The 15,588-nt window shown below is 44.6% G+C and overlaps 1 protein-coding gene across 5 annotated transcripts in view; it reads right to left on the reverse strand.

Moving 5' to 3' along the window:
• Nucleotides 1-15,588, reverse strand: part of ROR1 (receptor tyrosine kinase like orphan receptor 1) — a 205,581-nt gene that overhangs the window by 13,313 nt on the left and 176,680 nt on the right. For all 5 annotated transcript variants that reach the window (XM_044301982.1, XM_044301984.1, XM_044301981.1 and 2 more), the window contains 3 exons: nt 5,494-5,621; nt 3,210-3,527; nt 2,241-2,486 (listed from right to left, as the gene is read on the reverse strand). In XM_044301982.1, coding sequence (XP_044157917.1) covers nt 2,241-2,486; nt 3,210-3,527; nt 5,494-5,621 — 692 coding nt within the window. The remainder of the gene's footprint in view (nt 1-2,240; nt 2,487-3,209; nt 3,528-5,493; nt 5,622-15,588) is intronic.

A 15,588-nucleotide genomic window follows, 5' to 3' on the forward strand; every position in this document is an offset into this window, starting at 1 on the left:
TCAGCCTAGAAGGAAAGCCGACCATACATATGGGAAAACGGCTATCCCTCCCGGTCACCCTGTACCTCATATGGATCCAAAGATATCCCTATTTATTGCTTTATTTGTTCTGCTACATTCATTTCAAACTGGCAGTTCATTGGTGTGCAGTTTCTCAGGGGGCATGTCCTTTCTGCCACCACTCTCTCCCTATCACAGCTCAGGAGCGTGTCCTTTCTGCTGCAGCTCTCTCCCTATCACAGCTCAGGGGGAGTGTCCTTTCTGCTGCAGCTCTCTCCTTATCACAGCTCAGGAGCGTGTCCTTTCTGCTGCAGCTCTCTCCCTTTCACAGCTCAGGGGGGGGGGGGGTGTCCTTTCTACTGCAGCTCTCTCCCTATCACAGCTCAGAGGGGAGTGTCCTTTCTGCTGCAGCTCTCTCCCTATCACAGCTCAGGGGGAGTGTCCTTTCTACTGCAGCTCTCTCCCTATCACAGCACAGGGGGGAGTGTCCTTTCTACTGCAGCTCTCTCCCTATCACAGCTCAGGGGGGAGTGTCCTTTCTACTGCAGCTATCTCCCTATCACAGCTCAGGGGGGAGTGTCCTTTTTACTGCAGCTCTCTCCCTATCACAGCTCAGGCGGCGTGTCCTTTCTACTGCAGCTCTCTCCCAGTAACTGCCATAGCTTCTAACAGTATATATTGCTGGTGGCAGGATGGAACTGAGCATGTGCGACCACCACAGTGATGTTACAGAGGTGGACAGAGAAATAAGAAAAAGAACAAACAGCAGGTGGAGCTAGACAGATTTCATTTCATTGGCTATATTACATTTTTTATTACAAAAGTGTTCAGATCCGGTTGCTGTTTTGAAAACTGCAGAATATTTTTCATGGGACAGACCCTTTAAGTTTTCATTTTAGAAACCATTTACAAAAAAATGCAAACTTTGTAACTTGGCGACTGATGGATCTGATGTGTGGCAGTAACCTTGAGAAATATGTACATGAGGCTTCCTATACAGCAAGTATAAAATCACCATTGTAGATGGAAACCACAAGGTCACAGATGGGAAACGGGCAGTAATGGGACCAATTAGTGCCGTAACTGGGGCCCTTCCGCAATGTTAGCAATGCTTTGGGCCTGAGATATCAGTGCGGATATTTTCTTTCCTTGTAAACATCTACAGTGAGAATATTTGCTGTAATTTCGGGACTTGCTGCACACATGGAGCAGCGGTGAAGCTTTGCCTTGTTGGGGAATTTCCTGTTTGAGATGTTGTGGCTTTCAGATCCCGGCTGCGCTCGGCTCCTCAGCAAGGCTCGTTTTTCATGTACTACAAAGGCCGCCTGTGTCCAGGGGCAGCCGCACCGCACAGTAGCACCGCTAACACGAAACAGGCGCCTCCCTCTCTCCACAATAAAGGGGCATATCGAACTTCCAGCCAGAGGGATGTGTATGGTGCATGCTATTGGAGGTATGACTGGAAACTGCAGGGGGTGCTCCCCCCCCCCCGGGTTCGTCCCCCCCTTCCCCCCCCCCCCCAAATCATTACTGGAAAGGTATCCGATGGGCCGGTTTCTGAGCAATGTGGCTGAGTTATCAAGTCTGCTTTTACCAAACTCTGCTTAAATCTGCTTAAAGGGGGATTCTGGTTAGAACAAGTTATGTTATCCCCGATCTAGTGGATAGGCAATAACAGTAGGATCAGTGTAGGTCCCACCGCTGGAACCACCACCCATCAAAACAGAGGACCCGTGTTCTCCATTTCAACAGAGCATTGTCAAGCATGGCCTATCAGTAGGATATGCATCAAATAGGTGCGGGTTCAAGCTGTGGGACCTGCTCCTGTCTACAAAAGGGGGGCTTCATAAGATATGGGAGTACCAAAAATAGCAGAGCGCACAGGGCGCCCAGCTGTATTCAGAAGTCCCATAGCTCGAAATGGAGAGCGCACCGCGCAAGCGCAACCACCACTCCGTTCATGCTCTGTCCCGGCTATATTTGGATCTCCCATAACAGTGAATGGAGGTGAGTGGCTGCTCTCTGTTCACTTTGCATGCCCCATAGTGGCGGTAGAAGTGGGTCCCAGACAAGGGATTGTAAGACCTCGCGGGCAGGGCCCTCTCTCCTTCTGTACCAGTCTGTAACTCGTCTTGTTCATGCTTGGTGCAATTGTCTGTATTATGTATGTGCACCGCTCCTCATATGTACAGCGCTATGGAACGAATGGCGCTTTAATAATAAGGGTCTCTCACGCTTACCACAGGCTGGGATGTCGCACACCTCGTGCTTGACGTTTTCGTCCAGTGTGAAGCACCAGGGAGCTTCTCTCTGATTCCCGGGGTTCCTGCAGTAGGAATGACCCCCGTTAAGCTCCTGGTAACGCATGGCGTTAAACATGTGGGTATGCGGATACTGGGAATTCCACGGCTGACACTGACGTCCTGATTTGGTGACGCTCACCGTTCCCCGATAATCCACCCCGGTGCTGTTGTAGCATTTATGGTCTGCAATGAGAACGGGCGCATTAAAGTAACAATCATAACAAAAAACTACAAACAAGGAGTAAAATCCGACCGATCACAGATCAGCTACTAGGAATCTGGAGCAAGATGACTAACTGGTCCCCACTGGTTCTATGGACGACGTGGACCCTCATCCTGCGGTATGTGCTAAAATAGGAGCCATGTGTTGCTGTGCGAAGGGGCGATTATGTAACATAATGAAACGATTGAGTCCGCGGTTTGTAGCAGATATCAAATTGCCGTGATCAAGAGCTGAGGCTCTCGACCGTGATAGTAAAAAAAAAATTACATATGGCCCTTCTGTGGTGTTCCGCAAAAAAAAGTCTGCAGGCGTCAAGGTCCTCATCGTGACATGATGGATCATGGTATACGGTAATAAAAGGAGGACAAGTCGGCATAAAAAGATACAGGCGGTCTCCCAATGATTATAGTGCCGAGCAGCGTGAAGGGGGCGGGGCTGCGGAGTGATTGACACATCTGTTCACACGTCTGAGGCGTCTCTCGGGGATTCCGACATATTTGATGGCAAGAATGGCCCAGCATGCGGCAGTATTCTTCTCATCAAAATGACGGACGCCATGACGAAACTCATAAGTCAATGAGGTCCACTGGGCGCCATTGGTGTCCGTCATATGGCGGATCTGGCGATGGAAGTGTGAACAAAGCTTAATCTGTCTCTCAGATGAGGTCATCGGAAGCACTTACTTTTATTGATCGGGTCCGCTATGGGTATTCCGATCCGTATACAGTTACTGGCCTCGGGGCTGTCCGGCTGCGGAAGGTCCTCGCAGTTGGGTAGTTTTAACGTCCTTAAAATAATCGGGTTGGATCTGGCGAAGATGTACTCGGCCTGACACAGGACGTTCTCCAGGATCTCACACTCGTCCCGGCACAGGTCTCGCGGTTTGGCCGACGAGGATGCTTCAGAGCAGTATGGGAAGGCGTAATGGCAGAGAGAGGGGATGGCAAACTTCGAGCACTTATCCGATAGGTGATTGGATGTACCGATCATTGTGAAGGCAGCTGAAATAGAAAGAATGGGTTAATAAGCTAGGGGGAAAAAAGAAGGATTCCCCAGAAACAGTGCCACTCTTGTTCTGGTGGCCGTGTCTAGTAATGCAGGTCAGCTCTATTCACTTCAGAGGCAGAGAGCAGCAAAACCAGACATAGGAGATCCGTACGCCATCCGTTTTTTTTTTTTTTGCTGATCATTGTAAATGAATGGGTCCGCATCCTATCCAAAATACGTTCATGTGCATGTAGCCTAAACCAGTACCTTGTGTCAAAATTCTGGGGCATGCCATCAATAAATCTGCCACATTCTAGAACAAAATGGGGGAGATTTATCAAGACCAGAACTTTCTGTGCCGGTCTTGGTATCCTCTGCGCTGCCGGAGGATGAGCCTAATTTATGACGAGGCGTAGGCCCTACGAGGCGTAGTCATAAATTAGGCGCATCCTTCAGCAGTCCATGCGCCTAAACAGAGCCCTGAGCTGCTGTAGAATCCTGGCTTCATTTGCGCCAGAAAACTGGTGTAAAATGAAGATAATTTTGTCTCCGCTTACGAAATAAAAAAAATAGAACATGTCCTATTTTGTCCGTTTTCACTGACCAACAGCCCCCATACAACTGGAGGGGACCGTTACCATTTCTCTGAAAGGTGAAAAAAAATCTGCGTTAAAAATGGATGGTTTTGCAGTTTTTAAGATTCGCTACTTTTTTTTCACTGTCGTGTCAATGCTGCCTTAGGGCTCGTGCACACGGACGTATTTTCTTTCCGTGTCCGTTCTGCTGTTTTGCAGACCATATGCTGAACCATTCATTTCAACGGGGCCGTGTGCATTGCGTTTCCGTATCTCTGTTCCGCAAAAAAATAGAACATGTCCTATCATTGTCCACATTAGCTGTTCTATTAGGGGCCAGCTGTTCTGCTCCGCAAAATATGGAATGCACACGGACGCTGTGCTTATTTTTTGCGGATCCGTTTTTTGCGGACTGCAAAATACATACGGTCGTGTGCATGAGGCCTTAGTCTGGTTTCACACGGGCGTTGCGGGAAAATGTGCGGGAGTGTTGCGGGAACACGCGCGATTTTTCAGTGCGAGTGCAAAACATTGTAATGCGTTTTGCACTCGCGTGAGAAAAATCGTGCATGTTTGGGATCGGTGTTCTGTAGATTGTATTATTTTCCCTTATAACATGGTTATAAGGGAAAATAATAGCATTCTGAATACAGACTGCAGATACAGTAAAATAGCGCTGGAGGGGTTAAAAAAAATAATAATAATTTAACTCACCTTAATCCACTTGATCGCGCAGCCCGGCTTCTCTTCTGTCTGTCTTCTGTGCTGTGTGCAGGAACAGGACCTGTGGTGACGTCACTCCGGTCATCACATGATCTTTTACCATGGTGATGGATCATGTGATGGACCATGTGATGACCGGAGTGACATCACCACAGGTCCTGTTACTGCACACAGCAAAGATGAAGACAGAAGGAGATGCCGGCTACACGATCAAGTGGATTAAGGTGAGTTAAATAATTTTTTTATTTTTTTTAACCCCTCCAGCGCTATTTTACTATGCATTCTGTATTCAGAATGCTATTATTTTCACCTGTGTGAAAGGGGCCTTAGTGTTTTTGAATCCTTGGGTTATGCTGAACCCCTGGGGCCCTGTTTTACCTGGTGTGTTCCTTTAAGAACCAAGAAGTTAAGTACAAAGGGTCTGTCACAAAGTATTAGAAGGAACTAAACACTAACATAAAATCTAAACACTATTGAGTCTTGTCTGCTACTGGGAAAGCTGGGTGAGGTTGAGCACAGTCCTGAATGCCAAATCTGCCTATTAATGGAGTGACATGTGATCTGCGGATACATTACGAGGCAAGAGTCTGGGAAAGCAGAGTGATGTCACATATCATACAAGTATATCAGACTTCTTAATGGATAAATATCAAACAAAATGCAAACCCAATGGTGTCTGCACCTGTGATCTGGTTCTCTATTTCTCCTTGCATGTGCAGAGACTCCATGTAGATGGTCCGGTTGCCGATAAATCGAGCGCAGGCAATTCCTCTGTACGGTTGGCAGTAACCGTCTTCTTCAAACTCATCCCTGGTCAATATAATAACAATTATTAATTATAAAAATAATAATAAATATAATAATAATACAGATTCTGATCCACCACTAGAGGGCGCCAGAAAACAGTGCACTAAAGAGTTCAGAGCTTCCTTCCTAAAACACAAGAATCCATCAAATGGCATGAGGGGTAAAATACAAGGGCAGGAATAAGAATCACCCACAAAAAGTCACCTTTATTATTCTGCTTAAAATTAAACAAATCCACATCCAAGATATTCTTACATAGTGGGGTATTATAGGACTCCTGGGCCCAATGCATAATTCTACACCTATACGTGTGTCCTCTTAGGTGGCAGAGGGAGGTCAAGCTCCCCTATGGGACCAGGGCCAGGGGGCGACTGCTACCTCTGCACCCCCTATAGCTGTGCCCCTGTAGGGGCTGTGAGGCCTCGTTCACATTCTGATTTACTGCCCTGAGCGCTTTTCAACTTCAGTGAACCTTAAGATCAGAAGAGCAGTCAGCCTTTGACCGTAAATTTTGTTAATTAGCTCCTATAGAGTGTCAGTATGACCCCTAGTCAAAGGACCTACTGGTATTCTGCTCCTTAAAGGGGCACACGCTGCATAATCCGCAACAAAGAGAAAATGGTTACAATTGTTGCAGATGCCTTTCATGCAGAATTCTAATTGGACGGATGCAGCACCAGAGAAGCGGATGGCATTTTAAGAAATTCCATCCACGCTGCAAAAAAAAAATTAAAAAATTTAATCTTGGGTACGGATTTTAAATCCACAGTGTCAATTTATGCTGCAGATTTCCTTAGTGGATTTCACACTGTGCAATGTATAAGGTAAAATCCACGGCAGAATTTTCTCTGCTCAAAATCCGTCCCTTGTGGCCGTCTCCTAAATTTTCCGACATAGGCCAAACTGCTAGACCCCATGTTGACAGTTTGTTACAATGTATCAACGCAGTTATACTATATCAGTCTGGACTCCAGAGAATTGTCTAGACTGGAAACAACTGTAGCAGAATCTCAGCAGTGAAAACTATCAGCTCAGGATGGGTAATAAATGTAAATGAAACCATTCCCATTCTCTGACAGCAAGCAGAGACCGTGAAACGGTAAGGAACTGAACTTATTAATATTCACAGTTTAAACTTTTATCGGAAAATTAAAAAAAAGATAATAAATCTGTTGAATGTTTAGTCTGGTGTAAATTCTGCAGAACATGCTGTTGACCAGCAGAGGGCAATAAAGGTATATGAAGCCCTGCACCCTGAGAACTTGCCGTAGATCAGCAGAATTTTGAATGCAGCTCTGGATGTAACTGTTGCATACAACATGATGTCACTCAAGTAATGCAGAGTACAGGGCTATACTCAGGGGTCTTATGGCAGGGGAAAAGTTTATACTTTCTTACAAAACTGGCTCTGGGTCAGATTCAAAAATGAGAGCTTTGCAAGTGACTGAGGGCTTATTCAGACAAACATAAGGGCTCCGTGCCCGTGCTGAGGACCGCAAATAGTGGGCACCGGCTGTGTTCACTCCGTGCTGCGGATGCAGACCCATTGACTTGAATGGGTCTGAGATCCTCAAAATACGTCAAAACATAGGACATATCCTATCTTTTGCGGTGTGGAGGCACGGATCAAAAACCCATGAAACCCTTCCGTGGGATTTCGTGTCCATGCCTCCACACCGCATAAGATAGGCCATGTCTTATCTTTTGCCGTATCTTGCCGATCGCGGACCCACTAAAGTCAATATGTCCGAACCTCAGCACGGTGTTCACATGGCCGGTGCCTGTGTATTGCGGACCCGCCATTTGTCGTCCGCAATACAGTGGCGGAGCCCTTATGTTCGTGTGCATGAGCCGGAATAGTAGGGATAGTACGCTAGTAAGAACTGGACTGAGGGAAGTGATACGGCAACTCTGGCACAGCATTCAGCCTGAAAGACTCCACTGGATTCTATAATCAGTAACAAAAGAGGGGCATTCAGGAGGTGCCAGGCGCATTCTGAGTGCCCCAGTGATTAGACTGCCTGTTGGCACTCCACAAGGTGAAATGCACCAGGGTGACGCCTATTGGCTGCTTTGTGATGTGAATGCAGGTTGTTGTTTTTTTTTGTCTCCTGTTTGGATCATGTTTTAGACTAAAGGGGAGTCCGGGCTCTGAATTCCTGGCTGCCCTCCATGCGAGTATTGTAAGGCCTTCAGGAATGGAGGGCTGGACGAGCAGACAAGAAACGCGTTGTGTGCGTGCTGGGGGTTTGGACACAGACTAGGAAATCCCTCTTGTCTTCATTTCCTTTTTCCTCCATAGGCATTTCTGTGTCCACGTTGGCTTGGAAGTTAGGTGTGATGTGTGTGTCCTCTTTGTAAAGGGCCATGAGCCTCCAGGTCTTAAAGGGACAGCAGATGCGCAGGTTGCCTTCATATACTGTGCGTGCGGAACATAGGAGGTCCGGGCTCTCGTCCCTTCCTGCACCAATTGTACAACTCACAGACTGGTATACACATGCCCACAGATGGGGGTCTGATCGCCATCTGTGACTGAGCATGCCAAATCCTGGCAATGACTTTTATTACCGACTGCTAATTATTTGTCAGACAGCGCTTGTAAACCTCCGCAGTTTGATCCTATAGAGCAGAACATCTGATTTACATTCGTCCACAGACCCGTTTACAGCCGCGCAGTAATTATGGGACCAGATGTACTGAGATCCCGGCTTCTCCTGACGAGATTCTCATTAGATTGAGCTCAAACGTGTCTCAGGGTGTAATATTTTAGGTGTGGCCTAAATAAGATTGTCGCCCTCCTCCGGCTAGGCTGCCTGCTCCTCGCATCCCTTAGGTCAGGGATGTCCAACCTGCGGCCCTCCGGCATGCTGGGAGTTGTAGTTTTGAAACAGCTGGCGGGCCGCAGTTTGGTCATCCCTGCCTTAGGTCAAGGCAATCCTGTGTGTGACCCTAATCATGGGACGCAGGTTATGGGGCCTTTTACTCCTACTGTACTTTTCATCCAGCACCCAAAATGGGGAACCCTTCTGGTGAATGACATCGCACCCCTGGCGGTCTATGGGAGCAGGTTCTGGAGCAAGCTTGCCCCATATCCCCTTGGCAAGGATCCTATCACCCATAAGGGGCTGGCCTCCCTCTGTCTAGGGACCCCATAAGTGACCGCTATGTACTTATGCCTAGTCATATAAATGGGGCGAGTCATGTTTAATGGGGTCCCCTAGGGCCATCGATATTTCATAGATGGGGGTCCAACCTCTGAGCCCTCCATGTGTAAATTCTGCACAGAAATCATTGTGTTATTTCCACCATGACCCTGGAATCCAGAAGCTGGGAATGACAATTGCTCCACTCCATGGTTCATTTATGTATAGGGCAATTATATGTATATGTATCTATACCACCAAACATCCTGGCACCACTTACTATATGGCACTGCTGTCAGGGTATAGGCAGTACTATTACTCTCCATGGTCCTCCTTCCCAAAACGATAATGTCAGCCCCTGACCCAATGTTACCTATGTGCAATGAGATAACACTACCCGCTGGCACACCCGGTCGGCTGGCATGACTCAGGGAGCGACGTCATCGACCAGAAGTTTCCGGCTGATGAGGTAATGTGATGAATGAATCCAGTGGAGGAGCTTAGGAAAACCCATTCCTCCGCAGTGCACTGATGGCTCCTGTGAGCAAAAGAGGCAGATAGTGCCCAAGGGGGATCTGCCACTCTGCCCCCAACAGGATCTAAATTGGCTGGGTCATTATTAGAAGCTATGTAGGGTTATATGGACATAACATAGTTCTGTTATTTTGGCAGTGTATACCAGTGCTGTGTGGCTTTATTATGTAAGCACTATATGGTGGTATTATGTGGGCACTGTATAGTATTAGATTTAGTACCACAGGGACATCTTAATCCAGCGTTAGGCTCTTTTCACACTGTGCCTTGTACGATTTTCAGAAGAGGAGCGTCATGTTACCAGATTCCCAAAGTGCAGATCCATACAACTTTGGAACAATAAGTAACTTTCTCCTACAAGCAAGTTATGAGTAATTAAAGGGTTTTTCCAGGTTTTTAATATCTGTGACCTATCCTTAGGGAAGATAATCAATAACTGATCACTAGGGTTCCGACACTTGGTACCCCCGCCAATCAGCTGTTTGAAGAGGCTGCAGCACTTCCATGAGCTCTGCAGCCTCCTCAAAGTTTATTAAGCACAGCGCCATACATTAGATAGTGGCTGTTCTTGGTATTGCAGCTCAGCCCCATTCACTTCTTTAGGACTGAGCTGCACCTAGGCCATGTGACCGTTGAACATGACATCACTGGCCTCTACATACAGCTGGTTGGTAGCCACTGAGGCACTACTGGGGGCACTATACCTCCTGGGGCCACTATAGGGGTGCAGTGTTACTACTGGGGGTGCTATAGGGGACATTATAACTGCTGGGGCACTATATGATTGGCTTTTATTACTACTGGGTGTACTGTGGGGGGCATTACTATTACTGGGGGCTCTATATGATTGGCTTTATTACTATTGGGTGTACTGTGGAGAGGGGCATTATTACTACTGGGGGCTCTATATAATTGGCTTGTAGAATGGCTTTATTACTATGGGGACTTTATGTGATTGGCTTTATTAATACTGGGTGTACTGTGGAGGGGAGGCATTATTATTAGTGGGCACAATTTAGAGGGCACTTATTAATGGAGAACTCTTGCGGAGCTTTATCACTATTGGGGGCACTTTGACTAATGTGGGCAACGTAGAAGACAATTACAATTGGTAGGATTTTGGAAATAAATATTACTGTGTGGGGACTATCTGTACGGCACTATTATTTCTTCAGGATAGTATCTGGGGGCATCAGATAGTACAGTGGGCACGGGGTGGCAGCAGGATGACATTGTGAGGCACCAGGAGGGGGAGGTTGATGGGAAGGTGAGAAATCTATGATATCTGTGTGATAAACTCTGCAGAGACAAGACGCAGCTGAAAGGTGTCATCATGGCGGTCTGCTCCTAATGGAGAAGATGAAGAAAGAGAACGTCTACATCAGACGAGAGGTCGCAGAAATTAACAGGTATGTGTCGCTATAGTCTCCTGTATATTTGATAGCACTGAATGTAATGTGAATGTAAATATGCCTATAGCACTGGGGTGGGGGGATATATATATATATTGCATATATATATTGTGCCGTATACTTTGGAACAGCCGAGGGCCTTTGTGCCACTTCATCTGCCCCTGGGTACAACGTGCATGCATTATGAGTCTGGAGCACTGCCCCATTACTAATCCCAGCAGACGCCGATGATATGCGCGTTTTATCCACGTTATTTACCTGAGTGATATGTCAGCACAGAACTGCTGACAGCGATATCTCTCCGAAATTAAAAACTGATGTGGAATGTATGGCAGGAAAGATAAGCCCGAGCCTTTCAGCACTTTTAATTACAGCTCATCTGGCTGATGGCGCTCGGCGACTTGTACGGTTCTGACTCCAAAACGGGGCAGATTTATTAAACTGTCTGAAAGAAAAACTCACTCTGTTGCCCAAAGAACCAATCACAGCGCAGCTTTCATTTTTCAAGAGGAACGAAAGCTGTGCTGTGATTGGTTGCTATGGGCAACAAAGGTGTTTTTCTAAATGTCTGACTGTGTAGGCCTCAACCAGACGACAGAGGGGGCCCAAGGTCTAGGAGGTTCTGTGATTGGTTGCTATGGGCAACAAAGACACCTTTGTAAATGTCTGACTATGTAGGCCTCAACCAGGCAACAGAGGGGGGTCAGGGGCCTAGGAGTTTCTGTATTTGGTTGCTATGGCCACAAGACACTTTAATGAATTTCTGACAGAGTAGGCCTCAACTGAGGGGGGCCTGAGGCCTAGGAGTTTCTGTAATTGGTTGCTATGGGGAACAAGACACTTTCTGAATTTCTGACAGAGTAGGCCTCAACCAGGCGACAGGGGGGTCCGAGGCCTAGGAAATCTGTAATTGGTTGCTATGAGCAACAAGATACTTTCATAAATTTCTGACAAATTAGGCCTCAGGTACTGGTAATGGAAACTTGGCAGTCAGGAATGAAACGTCACTAAACGGCGTCTACTGACATGCCAGTTTTAAGGATGAGACCGTGAAAAAAGGCACAAAGGTGTAAGCGCCACTCTCTACGCAACCAAGGTGGAAGGAGTAATGGTAGCCCAAGGGACCAGTGAGACAATAATCAGAGTGGAGTGGTGTATCCTCCACCCAATACAGTGGTGTTACTGGTAGTGATAAACAATTTAAAGGTGCCAGATGCTAAGATAAGGATATCAATAATATTAAAATCAAAACATCAATTAAAACATCAATCATGATATATTAAAACCGTAAGAAACATACTGTAATAAATCATAGAATGAAAAATCATAAGGTAAAAAACCCAACCAGAGTGTAAACTCTAGTGAACGCACTTCACTGGGGGGTTGGCACCAGGATAAAGCACAAGACACCTGGGGCAATACCCTCCGGCCGGGATCGCCTGTAGTGTGGTGGAGATTGAAGTCAGCGCTCCGCTCATGCAGTAGAGATGACAAACAGCACGCAGGTCACAATGGGAGTGGGAGTGGAAGCGGTGGAATCTATTTTACGTGAAAGATTTTTAATGGTGAAATGGTGGTGGAGAGTGAGTTTACGTATGAATTGGTTAAGGTCTACGAACAATTCAAAAAGGTCGGGTTGATTGGTAGGACAAAAGGAAAGGCCCTTACTCAACAGTTCTATTACTTTTTTAGTGTGGACATACTGTGATAGATTAAATATACCCACTTCCCTTTCTAAGGTTTTTTGGTCACCGATGTTACTCTTAGTGGTCTCAGAATTCCTTATTGTTTGGGTTTTGCGGGTCAGCAACTTCTTCTTCAATCACTTTATTGCAAGGATATGCGGCTCAACGCGTTTCGGGGAAAGCATAAAATCCCCTTCATCAGGAGCAATAATAATAATAAAAACCGGGTGACCGGTAGTACACATATAAATACACAAACGGATAACATCAAATAACCGCCAAAGGCCTAGGAGTTTCTGTAATTGGCCTCCTAGGTCCGAGGCCTAGGAGTTTATGTAATAGACCTCCTAGGTCCGAGGCCCAGGAGTTTCTGTAATTGGTTGCTATGGGCAACAAGATACTTTCATAAATCTCTGAGCGAGTAGGCCTCAACCGAGGGAGGCCTGAGGCCTAGGAGGTTCCTTCTAGCTCCCAGTCAACGGAGGTGTCTTATTTACACGGCTGTCCCTGTACAATCATATGAAGCCTGGTGGTTGCGAGGGGTTTCTCCACAGCTGGAACGCTTTGTAGCAATGCCCGCCCACTCCTACTAAGCCCCGCCCACCTTTAATCACCCCTTTTGAACAGTAGCGAGAGAAGTGAAAACTTTTACGCGGGAGTATATTATAAACTAAGACATCCCTTTACATACAACCTATAGGGCTATATGGACGTCATATAGCACAGGGTTTCCTACAACCCTGAGGCTTTTTATCTGCATCCTTCATTCTAGGAAGTTGTTTATAAGATCCCGTCGCCGATTTACAAGGTCTGTGGGGCTTAAATGTAAAAAAGGCAACTTCACGATATCTCAGGCCTTGATTACATGGAAGATTTACATACGTGCTCTCTGTAGCGCTGTAATGAAACTCACTGATTACAATTCTATGATGTCAAGTCTAATTACAATAGACCCACGCTGAGACAAGTCAGATTTGTACCGAGACGTAAACATCGGCTGCGGAAGGTGACATGTTAAATGTCCAAATTAAAGGGCGGTCTGCCGTCTAAGAGACGGTAAGAAATCGTGCCAGCATTGTGTGAAGACATTATTTATTGTAGAAGATACAGAAAAATGTAGACTGTAAAAAGACATAAAATGCAACACCTAAAATACTGTATATGAATAATAACAATAGTAATTAGATATGGAAATTTCCCAACCAATAATATTCATATAGTTGTTTATAGGGGGGCACAGCATATTCTTGTACATAGGAGCAGTATTATAGTAGTTATATTCTTGTACATAGGAGCAGTATTATAGTAGTTATATTCTTGTACATAGGAGGCAGTATTATAGTAGTTATATTCTTGTACATAGGAGCAGTATTATAGTAGTTATATTCTTGTACATAGGAGCAGTATTATAGTAGTTATATTCTTGTACATAGGAGCAGTATTATAGTAGTTATATTCTTGTACATAGGAGGCAGTATTATAGTAGTTCTATTCTTGTACATAGGAGCAGTATTATAGTAGTTCTATTCTTGTACATAGGAGGCAGTATTATAGTAGTTATAGTCTTGTACATAGGAGCAGTATTATAGTAGTTATATTCTTGTACATAGGAGCAGTATTATAGTAGTTATATTCTTGTACATAGGAGCAGTATTATAGTAGTTATATTCTTGTACATAGGAGCAGTATTATAGTAGTTATATTCTTGTACATAGGAGCAGTATTATAGTAGTTATATTCTTGTACATAGGAGGCAGTATTATAGTAGTTATATTCTTGTACATAGGAGCAGTATTATAGTAGTTATATTCTTGTACATAGGAGCAGTATTATAGTAGTTGTATTCTTGTACATATGAGCAGTAATATAGTAGTTCTATTCTTGTACATAGGAGGCAGTATTATAGTAGTTATATTCTTGTCTATAGGGGCAGTATTATAGTAGTTATATTCTTGTACATGGGAGCGGAGCAGTATTATAGTAGTTATATTCTTGTACATAGCGGCTGTATTATAATAGTTAAATTCTTACACATATGAGCGTATTATAGTAGTTATATTCTTGTATGTAGCAGCAGTATTATAGTAGTTATATTATTGTACATAACGGCAGTATTATAGTAGTTATATTCTTGTACATAGGAGCAGTATTATAGTAGTTATATTCTTGTACATAGGAGCAGTATTATAGTAGTTATATTCTTGTACATAGGAGCAGTATTATAGTAGTTATATTCTTGTACATAGGAGCAGTATTATAGTAGTTATATTCTTGTACATAGCAGCAGTATTATAGTAGTTATATTCTTGTACATGGGAGGCAGTATTATAGCAGTTATATTCTTGTACATAGGGGCAGTATTATAGTAGTTATATTCTTGTAGCTAGGAGCAGTATTATAGTAGTTATATTCTTGTACATGGGAGCAGTATTATAGTAGTTATATTCTTGTACATAGGAGCAGTATTATAGTAGTTATATTCTTGTACATGGGAGCAGTATTATAGTAGTTATATTCTTGTACATAGGGGCAGTATTATAGTAGTTATATTCTTGTACATTGGAGCAGTATTATAGTAGTCATATTCTTGTACACATATGGCAGTAGTATACCAGTTATATTACTGTACATAAGGACAGAATTATAGTACGGTAGTTTATCTTGGATGTAATATAGCTTGGGTGCTTCACTGTTTTTGTGACTCCCCTAACTGCCAGTTTAGGTGTCAAAGGATGAAATGCCCACGTATCCAGTTACCTAAAGACATCATTCTCCTACACTTTGGCGTTTGCCCTCTACAGACCACATGATTTCCTGATAATTTCCTCTTAATTACACAAGGTTATTTTCCAGGAGTGTAAATAAGGCTGTAAACACTATTTGTGGGGCAGGTCACATTAATGATCATATTAACCACAGGAGTCAATGAGAGCCTCATTTAGAGGGCAATTACTTATTTCACCACAAATGACCTAACCACAATTAATCACATCTCTTAGAACCGACTTAAGTTTTTCTTCCTCCCCTCTGGCCTCACATGCTGCTGGTAATAATAATGTATCCGCCATGATTTACAGCCATTAATACATTTATTGTTCTATAAAACTGGAGATATGTTATAACTGTTAATGTAATGCATCGTATGTCAGCTCCAGGCAGAAAACAGCTCAGTAAGAATTAATAAAAAAAGAACCTG

This window comes from Bufo gargarizans, chromosome 7, assembly GCF_014858855.1.
Source record: "Bufo gargarizans isolate SCDJY-AF-19 chromosome 7, ASM1485885v1, whole genome shotgun sequence".
NCBI lineage: Eukaryota > Metazoa > Chordata > Amphibia > Anura > Bufonidae > Bufo > Bufo gargarizans.